This window comes from Zea mays, chromosome 2, assembly GCF_902167145.1.
Source record: "Zea mays cultivar B73 chromosome 2, Zm-B73-REFERENCE-NAM-5.0, whole genome shotgun sequence".
NCBI lineage: Eukaryota > Viridiplantae > Streptophyta > Magnoliopsida > Poales > Poaceae > Zea > Zea mays.
The window spans coordinates 99,839,794-99,856,080 of NC_050097.1; the positions used below are offsets into that span (position 1 = coordinate 99,839,794).

At 44.9% G+C, this 16,287-nt stretch overlaps 1 protein-coding gene across 1 annotated transcript; it reads left to right on the forward strand.

Annotated features, from left to right (window-relative positions):
* The first annotated feature begins 994 nt into the window (after nt 1-994).
* Nucleotides 995-2,020, forward strand: LOC100382221 (uncharacterized). The gene has a single exon (NM_001174977.1). The coding sequence runs from the start codon at nt 1,134-1,136 to the stop codon at nt 1,794-1,796; it is 663 nt and encodes a 220-aa protein (NP_001168448.1). The 5' UTR covers nt 995-1,133; the 3' UTR covers nt 1,797-2,020.
* The last annotated feature ends 14,267 nt before the right edge of the window (nt 2,021-16,287 follow it).

Below are 16,287 nucleotides of genomic sequence, written 5' to 3' on the forward strand. Positions count from 1 at the left end.
GCACGTAATATCAGTGGATAAAACGGATGCTATATTTTAATCATCTTCGCCTATTGCGATTTTAATATCGCATCTATTTTGTCTGTCGCGAGTTCGACATTGTTTTTATTTTTTTATCTATCCGGTCTCTTCCTAAATTTTCGTGATGTTCGGAACATAGTTGTTCTGGAGATCGGCGAGTCTGGTGATTATTTATTATTCATCGCTCGCGCAAATACGATTTTGGAAATTTAGTCCAGTCCTCCGATTGCATCCCAAACAAATTAAGTAGAACTCAACGACAAAAGCATTAACACAAAATTAAATTGGATCAAGATAATTAGAGCTGATATTGGGTATACATAATTCATCTATTTCCCTGTTCTGACTGTGGATAAAATTTTCTGGTTCCAAATCAAATCTAGCACAGTCTAAAACCGCGAAGATAATGACGTAGTCTAGTGCCAGTTTAAAATTAATCGAATAATGCGGCTTGGAAACGTCACCGATCTAATTCGCTCTTGTTCAAGCAATATCTACGAATCCGGTAGCGACAATATTAAGGATAGGCTGTTAAAATGATCTAAACCCAAACTAAACAAAACCAAAATAATTGTCAGCCGATTCGATTTCCTATTTCAAAGTCCAAGAAAATAATATGTGTAGCCCCAAATGTTGTTGTGATCTGTTCGGATTCTCTCTTGCCCAAATCATAAACCTAGAACTCAGATTAGATTTTCGCGGCTCGTGTTGCAATAATTTGGATTAGCATGTGTTTGGATTGAAAGAAAATGAGAAGGAAATTTTACTTTCCCTTGCTCACGTCGACCACAAGGCTTTTAGCCTTTTCATTTGGCAGTCTTATCTCCTAGAGATTTTTCCATCCGATGCCTCTTCTTGTCCCCTCTCCTCTCCATTTCTTACGTAACGCAGGCACTCATCTCCTTGGGATATTTCTAGCCACCGCCCAGTCTTCATCTTCTTCCCCACGGGCGTCCTCCCTAGTTCCAAGTCTCTTTCTGCCAATCGCCCATAGCACCCAGCCGCTTGGCCTCCCTGGTACTCGCTCTCCCTCAGTGCTCTGGCTCCTGCTTCCCTCGCCAGCGCGCTCCAATCCCCTGCACGCGGAGCTTCTCCTCTGCCAGTGCTCCTCCATGTGTGCACGGTCCATCGCTCTCGCGTCGCTCGGTCTGCGCGTCCCTGCGTCCGGATCCTCTCCCTCCAGCTCGGCGCCCATCCATGCTGCGTCGCCCTCTCTCTCATCTCCAAGCCGAGACCCTCGCCGTGAAGCTTCCATGTGGCCGCGCGTACTCCCTCTGCTTCTCCCTCGTGGCGCTCAACCTTGCCGAGCTTCCTTGCCATGGCTCTTCCACAGCCCGGCTCTGCCCCATCGTCGATCGCCCATCTCCATGGTCGCGCGCCCTCCAGTTCTATGGCCGTGCCGCGCGTCCTGGAGCTCACCGCGCCCGGCCAAGCTCCCCTGTGCACGCCCAGCCACTCCTCTCTCCCTTGCAGCGCGCGTCCCTCTGCTTGCCAAAGCACCAGCTCGGTCGCTCCGTTCGTGCTTCCGCGGAGGCCGCAGCTCTTCCTCTGGTGCGCGCGCCCCATCTCCCTGGTGCTCGGCCAGCTCACCCATGGCGCGCCGTGCTCCTCTGCTCTCCCCGCCGGCCCGAGCTCCCTATGGCGTGCATCTCCCTGGCAAAAGCTCTCTCTTCCCTCTCCCATGGCGCGTCTCGAGCTCCACCTCGGGTCGTCGTCTCCGAGCTCGACCCCAAACTGTTGTGCGTCCTATCCTATCTCCGAGTCGAGGTTCCTGAAAGTCGCCTATAGAGGGTGAATAGGGTGAATCTGAAATTTACAAACTTAAGCACAAACTACAAGCCAGGTTAGCGTTAGAAATAGAAACGAGTCCGATAGAGAGGGCGCAAAACAAATCGTGAGCGAATAAAGAGCGAGACACGATGATTTGTTTTACCGAGGTTCGATTTTTGTAAACCTAATCCCCGTTGAGGTGGTCACAAAAACTGGATCTCTTTCAACCCTTTCCCTCTCTCAAACGGTCAATTAGACCGAGTGAGCTTCTCTTCTCAATCAAACGAAACACTAAGTTCCCTCAAGGACCACCACACAATTGGTGTCTCTTGCCTTGGTTACAATTGAGTTTGATCACATGAATGAAGGGAAAAAGAAGCAATCCAAGCGCAAGAGCTCAAATGAACACAACAAATCACTCTATCTAATCACTAAAGCTTTGTGTGGAGTTGGGAGAGGATTTGATCTCTTTGGTGTGTCTTGTATTGAATGCTAGCCCTTGTAAGGTGTAGAAGAGTGGAAAACTTGGATGCCATTAAATGTGGGGTGGTTGGGATATTTATAGCCCCAACCACCAAAAATGGCCGTTGGAGGTGTGCTGTCATATGGCGCACCGGACAGTCCGGTGCGCCACCGGACACTGTTCGGTGCGCAAGCCACGTCAGCCAGCCGTTAGTGTTCGACCGTTGGAGCTCTGACTTGTGGGCCCTCTGGGCTGTCCAGTGGTGCACCGGACAGGTCCTGTAGACTGTTCGGTGCGCCAATTGCGCGTGCTCTGACTCTGCGCGCACTGTAGCGCATTGAATGCGGTTGCAGTCGACCGTTGCGCGCGAATTAGCCGTTGCTCCGCTGGCACACCGGACAGTCCGGTGAATTATAGCGGAGCGCCCTTGGAAATTCCCGAAGGTGAAGAGTTCAGCCTCGAGTGCCCTAGTGCACCGGACACTGTCCGGTGGTGCACCGGACAGTCTGGTGCGCCAGACCAGGGTGCCTTCCGGGTTGTCTTTTGCTCTCTTGTTTGAACCCTTTTCTTGGTATTTTTATTGGCTTATTGTGAACCTTTGGCACCTGTAGAACTTATAGACTAGAGCAAACTAGTTAGTCCAATTATTTGTGTTGTGCAATTCAATCACCAAAATCAATTAGGAAATAGGTGTAAGTCTAATTCCCTTTCAATCTCCCCCTTTTTGGTGATTGATGCCAACACAAACCAAATCAAGTATAGAAGTGCATAATTGAACTAGTTTGCATAATGTAAGTGCAAAGGTTACTTAGAATTGAGCCAATATAAATACTCATAAGATACACAAGAATTGTTTCTTTAATTTTTGACATTTTGGACCACGCTTGCACCACATATTTTGTTTTTGCAAATTCTTTTGTAAATTCTTTTCAAAGTCCTTTTGCAAATAGTCAAAGGTAAATGAATAAGTTTTGAGAAGCATTTACAAGATTTGACATTTTCTCCCCCTGTTTCAAATGCTTTTCCTTTGACTAAACAAAACTCCCCCTCAATAAATTCTCCTCTTAGTGTTCAAGAGGGTTTTAAGATATTAATTTTGAAAATATTATTTTCTCCCCCTTTTGAACACAATAAGATACCAATTTGAAAATCATTAGTTTTAAAATTAGGTGGTGGTGTGGTCCTTTTGCTTTGGGCTAATACTTTTCTCCCCCTTTGGCATGAATCGCCAAAAACGAATACTTAGAGTGAAATATAAGCCCTCTGTAAAACTACTTTCTCCCCTTTGGCAAATAAAACATGAGTGAAGATTATACCAAAGACGGAGAGTTGCTCGGAGCGACGGCGAAGGATGAGTTATAGAGTGGAGTGGAAGCCTTTGCCTTGCCGAAGACTCCAATTCCCTTTCAATATACTTATGACTTGGTTTGAAATATACTTGAAAAACACATTATTCATAGCACATGAAAGAGATATGATCAAAGGTATAGTAATGAGCTATGTGTGCAAAAACATCAAAAGAAATTCCTAGAATCAAGGATATTCAGCTCATGCCTAAGTTTGTTAAAAGTTTGTTCATCTAGTGGCTTGGTAAAGATATCGGCTAATTGTTCCTTAGTGTTAATATATGCAATCTCGATATCCCCCTTTTGTTGGTGATCCCTTAAGAAATGATACCGAATGGCTATGTGTTTAGTGCGGCTATGCTCCACCGGATTATCCGCCATGTAGATTGCACTCTCATTATCACATAGAAGAGGAACTTTAGTTAATTTGTAACCATAGTCCCTAAGGGTTTGCCTCATCCAAAGCAATTGCGCGCAACAATGGCCTGCGGCAATATACTCGGCTTCGGCGGTAGAAAGAGCGACGGAATTTTGCTTGTTTGAAGCCCAAGACACCAGGGATCTTCCCAAGAACTGGCAAGTCCCCGATGTGCTCTTTCTATTAATTTTGCAACCCGCCCAATCGGCATCGGAATAACCAATTAAGTCAAATGTGGATTCCCGAGGGTACCAAAGCCCAAACTTTGGAGTATAAGCCAAATATTTCAAGATTCGTTTTACGGCCGTAAGGTGAGCTTTTGAAGCACATAAATAGAGTAAAGAACCTATCATCGACCGGTATACCTTTTGATCTACGGATTTACCTCCTGTGTCGAGGTCGAGATGCCCATTGGTTTCCATGGGAGTCTTGATGGGTTTGGCATCCTTCATCCCAAACTTGTTTAGAATGTCTTGAGTATACTTCGTTTGGCTAATGAAGGTGCCCTCTTGGAGTTGCTTCACTTGAAATCCTAAGAAGTACTTCAACTCCCCCATCATAGACATCTCGAATTTTTGTGTCATGATCCTACTAAACTCTTCACATGTAGATTCGTTAGTAGACCCAAATATAATATCATCAACATAAATTTGGCATACAAACAAATCATTTTCAAGTGTTTTGGTAAAGAGTGTAGGATCGGCTTTTCCGACTTTAAAGCCATTAGTGATAAGCAAATCTCTTAGGCATTCATACCATGCTCTTGGGGCTTGCTTGAGCCCATAAAGCGCCTTAGAGAGTTTGTAAATATGGTTAGGATACTCACTATCTTCAAAGCCGGGAGGTTGCTCAACATAAACCTCTTCCTTGATCGGTCCATTGAGGAAGGCACTCTTCATGTCCATTTGGTAAAGCTTGAAGCCATGGTAAGTAGAATAGGCTAATAATATACGAATTGACTCAAGCCTAGCTACGGGTGCATAGGTTTCACCGAAATCCAAACCTTCGACTTGGGAGTATCCCTTGGCCACAAGTCGGGCTTTGTTCCTTGTCACCACACCATGCTCGTCTTGCTTGTTGTGGAAGACCCACTTGGTTCCTACAACATTTTGGTTAGGACGTGGAACTAAATGCCATACCTCATTTCTAGTGAAGTTGTTGAGCTCCTCTTGCATCGCCACCACCCAATCCGAATCTTGAAGTGCTTCCTCTACCCTGTGTGGCTCAATAGAGGAAACAAAAGAGTAATGCTCACAAAAATGTGCAACACGAGATCTAGTGGTTACCCCCTTATGAATGTCGCCTAGGATGGTGTCGACGGGGTGATCTCGTTGGATTGCTTGGTGGACTCTTGGGTGTGGCGGTCTTGGTTCTTCATCCTCCTTGTCTTGATCATTTGCATCTCCCACTTGATCATTGCCGTCATCTTGAGGTGGCTCATCTTCTTGATCTTCTCCTTCATCATTTTCAGCCTCATCCTCAATTTGAGTTGGTGGAGGAGGATGGTTGATCTTGTGCATTTGGAGGCTCTTTGGATTCCTTAGGACACACATCCCCAATGGACATGTTCCTTAGCGCGATGCACGGAGCCTCTTCATCACCTATCTCATCAAGATCAACTTGCTCGGTTAGGAGTTCGTATGATGTCTTGTTGAGGATTCGGTGTAGATACAACCGGTTGATGGCGTAGCAAGCGGTGTTGACTGCCTCCGCCCAAAACCGATCCGAAGTCTTGTACTCATCAAGCATGGTTGTTGCCATGTCCAATAGAGTTCGATTCTTCCTCTACACTACACCATTTTGTTGTGGTGTGTAGGGAGAAGAGAACTCATGCTTGATGCCCTCCTCCTCAAGGAAGCCTTCGATTTGTGAGTTCTTGAACTCTGTCCCGTTGTCGCTTCTTATTTTCTTGATACTTAAGCCGAACTTGTTTTGAGCTCGTCTCAAGAATCCTTTTAAGGTCTCTTGGGTATGAGATTTTTCCTGCAAAAAGAATACCCAAGTGAAGCGAGAATAATCATCCACAATAACTAGACAGTACTTACTCCCGCCAATGCTTAAGTAAGCAATCGGGCCGAATAGGTTCATGTGTAGGAGCTCCAGTGGCCTGTCAGTCGTCATGATGTTCTTATGCGAATGATGAACACCAACTTGCTTCCCTGCTTGGCATGCGCTACAAATCCTGTCTTTCTCAAAATGAACATTTGTTAATCCTAAAATGTGCTCTCCCTTTAGAAGCTTATGAAGATTCTTCATCCCAACATGGGCTAGTCAGCGGTGCTAGAGCCAACCCATGTTAGTCTTAGCAATTAAGCAAGTGTCGAGTTCAGCTCTATCAAAATCTACCAAGTATAGCTGACCCTCTAACACTCCTTTAAATGCTATTGAATCATCACTTCTTCTAAAGATAGTGACACCTACATCAGTAAAAAGACAGTTGTAGCCCATTTGACATAATTGCGAAACGGAAAGCAAATTATAGTCTAAAGAATCTACAAGAAAAACATTGGAAATGGAATGGTCAGGTGAAATAGCAATTTTACCCAAACCTTGGTTTCCATCCCCGAATGTGATAGCTCGTTGGGTATCTTGGTTTTTCTCATAGAAGGAGAACATCTTCTTCTCCCCTGTCATATGGTTTGTGCACCCGCTGTCGATTATCCAACTTGAGCCCCCGGATGCATAAACCTACAAAACAAGTTTAGTTCTTTGTTTTAGGTACCAAAACTGTTTTGGGTCCTTTGGCATTAGATACAAGAACTTTGGGTACCCAAACACAAGTTTTTGATCCCTTGTGTTTGCCCCCAACCAACTTGGCAACTACCTTGCTGGATTTGTTAGTCAAAACATAAGATGCATCAAAAGTTTTAAATGAAATATCATGATCATTTGATGCACTAGGAGTTTTCTTCTTAAGCAATTTAGCACGGGTTGATTGCATAGAGCTAGATGTCTCACCCTTATACATAAAAGCATGATTAGGGCCAGAGTGAGACTTCCTAGAATGAATTCTCCTAATTTTGCTCTCAGGGTAACCGGCAGGGTATAAAATGTAATCCTTGTTATCTTGAGGCATGGGAGCCTTGCCCTTAACAAAATTAGACAATCTTTTAGGAGGGGCATTGAGTTTGACATTGCCTCCCTGTTGGAAGCCAATGCCATCCTTAATGTCAGGGCGTCTCCCACTATAAAGCATGCTTCTAGCAAATTTAAATTTTTTGTTTTCTAAGTCATGCTCGGCAATTTTTGCATCTAATTTTGCTATATGATCATTTTGTTGTTTAATTAAAGCCATGTGATCATGAATAGCATCAATGTTAATGTCTCTACATCTAGTACAAATGGAAGTATGCTCAACGGTAGATGTAGATGATTTGCAAGATTTTAATTCTACAACCTTAGCATGCAATATATCATTTTCACTTCTAAGGCTAGTGAGAGAATCATTCAATTTTTCAATCTTAGCAAGCAAATTGGCATTATCATCTCTAAGATTGGGAATTGAATCCTCACAAGCATTTGAATCAACCTTAGCAATTAAACCAGCATTTTCATTTCTAAGGTTGTTGAAAACATCATGGCATGTGCTTAGCTCACTAGATAGTTTTTCACATTTTTCTACTTCTAGAGCGTAAGCATTTTTAACCTTGACATGCTTTTTGTTTTCCTTGATTAGGAAGTCCTCTTGGGTGTCCAAGAGTTCATCCTTTTCATGAATGGCACTAATTAATTCATTTAATTTTTCTTTTTGTTGCATGTTTAGGTTGGCAAAAAGGGTATGCAAATTATCCTCCTCATCACTAGCATTATCATCACTAGAGGACTCATATTTAGTGGAGGATTTGGATTTCACCTTCTTTTTGCCGTCCTTTGCCATGAGGCACTTGTGGCTGACGTTGGGGAAGAGGAGTCCCTTTGTGACGGCGATGTTGGCGGCGTCCTCGTCGGAGGAGGAGTCGGAGGAGCTCTCCTCGGAGTCCCACTCGCGGCACACATGGGCATCGCCGCCCCTCTTCTTGTAGTACCTCTTCTTCTCCTTTCTTCTCCCCTTCTTGTCGTCGCCCCTATCACTATCACTAGATAATGGACATTTAGCAATGAAATGACCGGGCTTACCACATTTGTAGCAAACTTTCTTGGAGTGGAGCTTGTAATCTTTCCCCCTCCTTTGCTTGAGGATTTGGCGGAAGCTCTTGATGATGAGCGCCATCTCCTCATTGTCGAGCTTAGAGGCGTCGATTGGTTGTCTACTTGATGTAGACTCCTCCTTCTTCTCCTCCGTCGCCTTGAATGCAACCGGTTGTGTTTCGGGCGCGGAGGGGCCATCTAGCTCGATGATCTTCTTTGAGCCTTTGATCATCAACTCAAAGCTCACAAAATTACCTATTACTTCCTCGGGAGTCATTAGTGTATATCTAGGATTACCACGAATTAATTGAACTTGAGTAGGGTTAAGGAAAACAAGTGATCTAAGAATAACCTTAACCACCTCATGGTCATCCCATTTCTTACTCCCGAGGTTGCGCACTTGGTTCACCAAGGTTTTGAGCCGGTTGTACATTTCTTGTGGCTCTTCACCTTGGCGAAGTCGGAAGCGACCGAGCTCCCCCTCGATCGTCTCTCTCTTGGTGATTTTGGTCACCTTGTCTCCTTCGTGCGCGGTCTTGAGCACGTCCCAAATCTCCTTGGCGCTCTTCAATCCTTGCACCTTGTTATACTCCTCTCGACTTAGAGAGGTGAGGAGTATAGTGGTGGCTTGGGAGTTGAAGTGCTCGATTTGGGCCACTTCGTCCTCATCATAATCTTCATCCCCTATGAAAGGTACCTGTACACCAAACTCAACAACATCCCATATACTTTTGTGGAGTGAGGTTAGGTGATATCGCATCATATCACTCCACCTAGCATAATCTTCACCATCAAACGTTGGTGGTTTGCCTAATGGGACGGAAAGTAAAGGCGTATGTTTAGGAATGCGAGGATAGCGTAGGGGGATCTTACAAAACTTCTTGCGCTCATGGCGCTTAGAAGTTACGGACGGCATGTCGGAGCCGGAGGTGGATGGCGACGAGGAGTCGGTCTCGTAGTAGACCACCTTCCTCATCTTCTTCTTCTTGTCACCGCTCCGACGCGACTTGTGTGAAGGGGATTCCTTTTCCTTCCCCTTCCCTTTGTTGTAGGACTCTCCCGATGGAGCCTTCCCGTGGCTTGTAGTGGGCTTCTCGCCGGTCCCCATCTCTTTCTTGGCGTGATCTCCCGACATCACTTCGAGCGGCTAGGCTCTAATGAAGCATCGGGCTCTGATACCAATTGAAAGTCGCCTAGAGGGGGGGTGAATAGGGCAAATCTGAAATTTACAAACTTAGTCACAAACTACAAGTCGGGTTAGCGTTAGAAATAGAAACGAGTCCGAGAGATAGGGCGCAAAACAAATCGTGAGCGAATAAAGAGCGAGACACGATGATTTGTTTTACCGAGGTTCGGTTTTTGCAAACCTACTCCCCGTTGAGGTGGTCACAAAGACCGGGTCTCTTTCAACCCTTTCCCTCTCTCAAACGGTCACTTAGACCGAGTGAGCTTCTCTTCTCAATCAAACGGAACACTAAGTTCCCGCAAGGACCACCACACAATTGGTGTCTCTTGCCTTGGTTACAATTGAGTTTGATCACAAGAATGAAGGAAGAAAAGAAGCAATCCAAGTGCAAGAGCTCAAATGAACACAACAAATCACTCTCTCTAATCACTAAAGCTTTGTGTGGAGTTGGGAGAGGATTTGATCTCTTTGGTGTGTCTTGTATTGAATGCTAGCTCTTGTAAGGTGTAGAAGAGTGGAAAACTTGGATGCTATTGAATGTGGGGTGGTTGGGGTATTTATAGCCACAAACACCAAAAATGGTCGTTGGAGGTGTGCTGTCGCATGGCGCACCGGACAGTCCGGTGCGCCACCGGACACTGTCCGGTGTGCCTGCCACGTCAGCCAGCCGTTGGGGTTCGACCGTTGGAGCTCTGACTTGTGGGCCCTCTGGGCTGTCCGGTGGTGCACCAGACAGGTCCTGTAGACTGTTCGGTGCGCCAACTGCGCGTGCTCTGACTCTGCGCGCAATATAGCGCATTGAATGCGGTTGCAGTCGACCGTTGCGCGCGAAGTAGCCGTTGCTCCGCTGGCACACCAGACAGTCCGGTGAATTATAGCGGAGCGCCCTTGGAAATTCTCGAAGGTGAAAAGTTCAGCCTCGAGTGCCCTAGTGCATCGGACACTGTTCGGTGGTGCACCAGACACTGTCCGGTGGCACACCGGACAGTCCGGTGCGCCAGACCAGGGTGCCTTCCGGGTTGTCTTTTGCTCTCTTGTTTGAACCCTTTTCTTGGTCTTTTTATTGGCTTATTGTGAACCTTTGGCACCTGTAGAACTTATAGACTAGAGCAAACTAGTTAGTCCAATTATTTGTGTTGTGCAATTCAACCACCAAAATCAATTAGGAAATGGGTGTAAGCCTAATTCCCTTTCAGTCCCGCCGTTCGAGCTTCTCCCTGGTCGCCCCTACGGCCGAACGCTCAGCAACTCCTCTACTTCTTCCCTGCGCACAGCTTCCTCAAGTCGTCGTGTGCCCAGCTCGCCCAGTCTGCGTGCCGAGCTCCCTCATGGCGACTTCCTACTTGCCAGCACGCCCTCTCGGCTCGCTCGACTTTAATCCCCATCGCGTCGTCGACCTCACCGGTTGGCGTCGTTCGTCGTCTCGTCGTGTGTGCAGTCGCCCCAGATCTGCATAGCCTCGCCGCGCCTATATAACCCCAGTTGCGATGCCATCCACCCCTCCGGTCATTGACGTCGTGCCTCGCATCTCGCCTATTCGATAAAACACCCAAACCCATAAACTGTCGACACACTGCTGCGATACGCGGCTGTCTCCGTCACTTGCGTCAGCTCGCCAGACCTGCAGCTCTATATACGTCACCCTCCTGTATCGTCATCGAGCCCATCGAACCCCGTTCTTCCCTGCTCAACCTCGTCAAACCCCGAATCCCGAACGTTAGGCAAAAATAAGCGAAGTCCATGTGCATCTCTTATCAAGTGCTCGATCAAAGACTTCAATCGAGGGTCATCGTCGTTCCGTACGTTATCAAGAAATCCCAAGAGATGGGCGAAGACGAAGCTAGCAGCGTGATATTCGCCAAGTGCTCGACAAAAAGCTCGAACAAGTCGTCGATTTCGTGGGTTTAAGTCGGATTTAATGGATGGTAAGTGGATTAGTTATTCCAGTCGACTAGATATAATATTTATTAGACTGCCTGAGTCGTTTACGGTGATTTGATCGGTAGTCGTACATGTTGCTGATCCCTTGCTTTATAGTAGTTATTAAGTTCTATGTGGTTTGCTTGGGTTATTAGTTTCGAGTAATTTAATATTAGTACGGTATTTGACGTGTAATCGACGAAAAACCTGGATTCGTATTCGTTAATCAATGTAGTGAATCTGAGCAAAATTTATTATTGGCGCACAAGTTTGTTAGCCGAATTGTTAGATAGATTAAATAAATATGTGTGGTGCGAAATAAAATTAAATTAGTTCTTGGTAAGCAAAGTGGTATAGTTTATAAAGCGAGGGATAAGGTTAGCATTTAATCAATTAGCTCATGAGTTGTGTAGGCTAATTGTGTTTAATGTGTATAGTTTGTTGTTCGTGATGTTTGCGTTAGATTCGGTTAATCTAGTGAAGCGTAACTATTGTGCTTAGTCGTATATCATATGAAGTTGTACAACGCCTCGCCGCTAGGTGTTTAATTCGCTATCGCGTAGCACTATTTAGGTTTGTAATATTCCTGTCTATATGCATTCATGTGCATAATGTATTTCATTCAGGTACATGAATTAACCATGTGATGCGGAGAACCAGAACTGAGTCGACCACAAGATATCGCTACGTGTGAGCTTCTCCACAAGATGGTGCTGATGAACGGAAGTGAAGGTGAACAGATGAAACAAGTATCAGAACAAAAGCTGATTGCCAAGTGGACGTCGTCTAGCAAACACTAACGTAGTGTTTATTCCAGGCAAGCCCCGGTTCATGCAACCCATTCCTTGTGTTTTTTAATAATTTTCGCACACTTCAAGTCTAGCGAAATGTGCATTAGGTTTATAGGAGTTGCTTGGAAACCCTTTGATGCATTGCCTACCTTGATATCCATACCTTTATAGATACTTCTAATGAAGTATCAAAATATGATTTACAAAAATGCTTATCCCTGATTAGACCTTGTGGATAGAGGTTGTCTTTTGCATTAAGGCCTAGCTCAGGGGTTATCCTGAGGAAGGATGACTTCTTCCTGCAAGAATATTTTCATTGGGAGCATGGTGGGATCTTACTGCAAAGTTCTCTATAATGCTCTTTTCATGCTAAGGAATACAAAAAATCCTAAGGATGAAATTACTTAAATCGGGACTTGGGCTAGGAACAGGTGATGTTCTACCCAGGTTGATTAAGGATTATACTGAATGTAGGCTTCATGATCGAGGACCTTTTAACTGGTCACATGCCTCGTCATGGGTAAGCTTTGCCTCAGGCAGACTAATACCAGAATAAGATAACACGCAATGGGAGTGGAGAGATGGCGAGAGTAGTGTGTACCCTCCGTGGCAAGAGGCTGGACGTGGTGTATCTGTGCTCTCGGTTGGCGTGAACCTTATCTGGTCTTAAGAACCCCGGTGGCGAGTTCACATATGCAAGGGTTAAGTGCTACATATGTCGTGTGATTGGAGATCCCCAGCTGGGTATTAATCGATTCAGATCGCCGTTACTTCTCGGACATGAAGACTTGGTCACTGCCCTACAATCTAAGTCACGGATGGAATCATAATGAGCAAAAATCATGATGTATTGATTATTGTGATGATGAAATTAGACTAGGTGCAAACAAGGTCTATTAATACTTAATCTAGCATTAAAATGTTGAAAGTAAGGACTCATTTTAGTAAGCTTTTCTGTAATTATTAAAGTTGATTCTTGCTAAAAGCCTTTCCTTGACTCCCAAATCCAGTATATCCTTGAGAGTCTTTTCTTTAGTCGGGTAAGTCTTGCTAAGTACTTGCGTACTTAGGGTTTTACCCATTGTTGCTGCAGGTTATGAGTCACTTGATTGTGATTGGTGTTAAGCGCCGGTGGGCACGACCTTCTGTAAGTCTAACTACTTCTTCTATACTTCTTATTGCGGATGGTCACTTAAGCTAGCATATATTTCAAACTTATAAGCAATTTATAACATTTCAAAGTTTATTCTTTGAACCACTTTTGTAACCACTCCGATAAATATAATGTAAATTTGTTGTAACTTGTAAAATTTGGTAATAAGATTTCCGCTGCAAAATTGTTGGTGTCTGATTTGTGTTTACTTAATCCCACGGTTCTTGTTGTAAGTGGTTTATCCGAGGTCCTTGGGGCACTCGGACATATCCTGTTAAGTTATCTGGTGCACATGCATAGCCGTCTGAGGTCTTTGATACAAGGGCAGGTGCATGTGGGCCCAATAACTTGGGAGGTTCTACCACACAAAGGGAGTTGGAGGAGTACAAGAAGATAATAGAGAAGAACAACGAGGAGATGGAGGAGACCAATGTGCTCGTCTAGAAGCTCTTGTCCTTGCATGGTAACGCTTCTTCTTCGACATGAGGGCCGCTGGTCAGAGCTGTTGTGTTTGGCCTATTCTTTGACATGAGGGTACCCAAAAACTCAAGTTGCTCGTGGGTGGCAACTTTTTATTATATGTTGTTATGTTTGTGCAAACTCAACTGAAATGTGAAGTCAAGTGGTGATGCTGTGAACTGAGTTCAGTGTTGTCCACTTAGTTTGTATGCTCATTGGAATACTAGTTTTATTCATATACGGATTATGGAATTGTGTGCTCATTCCTCTGTTCTAGTATCTTTTGCAATTTCCAATAAAATTCTGCACTTCTGTGACCAAACTAGTGGCATATAATAAAACATATGCCACATCAGCACTGACGTCAGCTGCCACGTCAATAGCAACGTCAGCGCTGACGTCATACGCTAGCGTGGCATACGCCATCAGGACCCTTCCAAACGGTTGTTAATGACCAAAACACAGCTCTATCTATGACAAAACTGGACCGTCACAAAAAGCAAATGATGTTAACGACACTGTCAACTTGCCCGGGCAGACGACGGATTATGACATAAAAGTGCCTTCATCCATGACCAAACCTGATCGTCATAGAATGAATTCACTTCCATGACAATGCGTATTTCGTCACATAATGGATACACATCGATGACGAAAATGGATAGTCCGTCACAACATAACAAATGTGACATGACCCCTATGACTAATTCGGAATCGTCACAAAATCGTCACAAATCTTTATCTGTGACGATACCTACATATTTCGTGACAAAATACGAACGTCATCGATGATAAGATCTCTACTAGTGCCACGGCCCTGAGATCGAATGCATCACCCAGGAGAATACGATCTATGGATCAGATTGCATCATGCGCCCAGGTTGACGGACCGGATCGGATCCCAGCCGAACAGATGCACCAGACCTAATCTAGCCGTCCATCCTATGATCCAGGGCTATCCTGGTGTCTTCAACCCCCATTCCCCCAACCAAGCAGCATGCGGTGGCGCGCAATGACGTCAACAGTCTGCTCCACGCCGGTGCAGCGCCAAAACAAGCGCCCGAGCCCCATCCCCCCCCCCAAAAGCTGCAATACGAAGCAGAGGAGGAGTATAACTTATGGGAAGTGACCTCACCGATGATTTGGACGGTAGTGGAGGTGTTTGGAGGCGACGGTGGGCTGGATCTTGTTCACGATGATGAGCGCGGCGGTCTCGAAGCACCGCCAGGCGTCCGAAGAAATGGACACGGGGTCCGTGTGTGCCGGCACGACTCGGGCACCGGCGAGCACACGCTGTTGTCCACTATGCTAGTCGCTTGCTTCTTCCCAGAGTTAGAGACACCGCCAATCATCCATTGGAGAAGACAGGCAACATAGGAACCACCGCCGCCCAAGCAGAACAGACGGGAAGGTGGGCGGCCGCGGGGGCGAATCGGTGCGGGCGAGTTCAACAGCAGTGGCGTCAAATCTCTCTTTCTTCACTTCTCAGCTCACACGATGCACTCGGCTTTGGCAGAGACAGATGAGAGGAGGAGGTCACAGCTTCAATATACATCCTTCCTGACGGCGCCTAGATTCTGGGCCAAGTCCACGAACGACCAGCAAGATTTCCGGGCGACGGGTGAACTCCGAGCTGGTCGTGGTCAAGCACGCGAGCTCCCACGCAAAAGCGGCCTTCGATTCCGGGGATGGGGAAGATCTACAGGATCCCATGGCCCACGAGTCAGCGGTACACGGCACGAGGGTAGGTGGCTAACGCCAGGTGCCACATGTCGGCACAAAGGTGAAGCTGAGCAGCGTGGGCTTAGTTGGGCCAGAGGCGACGAGTTTCGGCCCATGAAGCCGATTCCCCCCCCCCCCCCTTTTCTTCCTCTATTTTCTTTCTTTTCCAAATTTCAAATGTACAAGCCAAATTCAAATTTTTGTTTTGATTTTCAGATTTCTAATCAACATGATCCTAATGTGAATTTCAGTACCACTATTTGCAATATTTTAATTTATTTTTCCTATTTTCCTTTCCAAATTCCCAATTCATTTCAGATTCAAATTTCCCAAAAATATCAAACATATCCCTAACAAAAATATAACAACTACTATTTCCAATATTATTATTTATTATTTTCCTTGTCATTTATTTATAGAAGAAATAAATGGTTGCATTAGAATCCCTTTTCTCATTTTCTATTTTATATTTTCATTTAAAGTTTTGAGGTCAAGTTTAAATTATGACTCCTTATTTCAATAAACTATGCCACCCCAAATCCATAAGTATGAAATGCCCACTTTTCATATGACTATTTTAATATCTTAAGTTGATTATGAACAAGGAATGTCAATTCTTAGGAACTCTATCATTTTTATTTCTTTATTTTATTATTTTATGATATACATATTTTTTATTATATTTTTTCTCCTACCAATTTTAGGTCTTACAAATACCAACATATAAAGGTATTAATTTATTTACTTTATTATTTTCCTCTCATATAAACTTTTGGGCCTTACACATAGTGTCATAGAAGGTCACATGTGTTGTAGTGAAAATTTTCTATTCCATAACAAAGTTGTTTTGCTTGGTTAGCCAATGATCTAATTGGAGTCGATAGGAGCATTATAGAGCATGCACCCAATG